The following is a 775-nucleotide window of genomic DNA, read 5'->3' on the forward strand; positions in this document are numbered from 1 at the left end:
AGGGGACATGTCTCGCCTTCAGCCTGTCCCAGGTCTCCGGGGTGAAGTGCTGGTCCCACATCAGCACAGGGGTGTCGAAGCGGAAGATGTCCCCAAACTTGGGGTCTGCCTTTGCTCTGGCCATCAGCGAGCGGGGGCAGGTGGTCGGCTGGGAGGGAGAAAGACCTCGGCTCAGCCTCCGGCTGGGATCGACCTTCCCTCCAACCATGGAGAGGAAAAACCCGGGGACAAAAATGCTCCTTGTCCATCCCATGTCCTCCTGGGTCACCCAGGCAGGGCACTGCCTCGTGCCTCAGTTTCCTGCTGCAAAACACCCTTTGGTGCTCAGCTCAGTGGGGCTGGGGGGGGTCAGGGCTTAGAGACACCCGAGAGCACGAGCCCCGTGAAGGACTCGGTGTGGGCACCCCACTAAAGGCATTCACTGTACGAGAACAGCCCCAGTGCCCAGGATTTGTCCCTCCTGGACCCTGGGCCCATTCTCCCCAGTGTCCAGGTGGCCCAGGCGTCACGGGGCTGGAGGGAGCGGGTGATGCTGGCTCGGACCCCCAAACTGAGGAATGGCTCAGGGAGGTGCTGCAGCCCTGGGGGATACCCACGGCCATGGAGGGAGGAGGCTGCTCCTCTGCACACACCCAAACCCCGTCCAGGTGCCTCTGCTCCTCCTCAGCTTCCCCGCACAGCCCCTGAACCTACAAAACCCAGCAAGGAGGAGTCCCCGGGGACACTGCCCAGGCTGTGCTGACGGTCACCTGCTGTCTGCTGGGCTCGGGCTCCT

General features: G+C 63.9%; 1 protein-coding gene across 1 annotated transcript in view; it reads right to left on the bottom strand.

The window, feature by feature from the left end:
- Window positions 1–770, bottom strand: part of ST6GALNAC2 (ST6 (alpha-N-acetyl-neuraminyl-2,3-beta-galactosyl-1,3)-N-acetylgalactosaminide alpha-2,6-sialyltransferase 2) — a gene marked incomplete at its 5' end in the record, with an annotated part of 4,190 nt that extends 3,420 nt beyond the window's left edge. Inside the window, 2 exon segments of the mRNA XM_010084838.1 lie at window positions 1–148; window positions 750–770. The exon segment at window positions 1–148 is cut by the window's left edge and continues 12 nt beyond it. Of these exon segments, the coding sequence (XP_010083140.1) occupies window positions 1–148; window positions 750–770 (169 nt within the window).
- Between the last annotated feature and the right edge of the window lie 5 nt (window positions 771–775).

This window comes from Pterocles gutturalis, unplaced genomic scaffold, assembly GCF_000699245.1.
Source record: "Pterocles gutturalis isolate BGI_N339 unplaced genomic scaffold, ASM69924v1 scaffold16080, whole genome shotgun sequence".
Lineage (NCBI taxonomy): Eukaryota > Metazoa > Chordata > Aves > Pterocliformes > Pteroclidae > Pterocles > Pterocles gutturalis.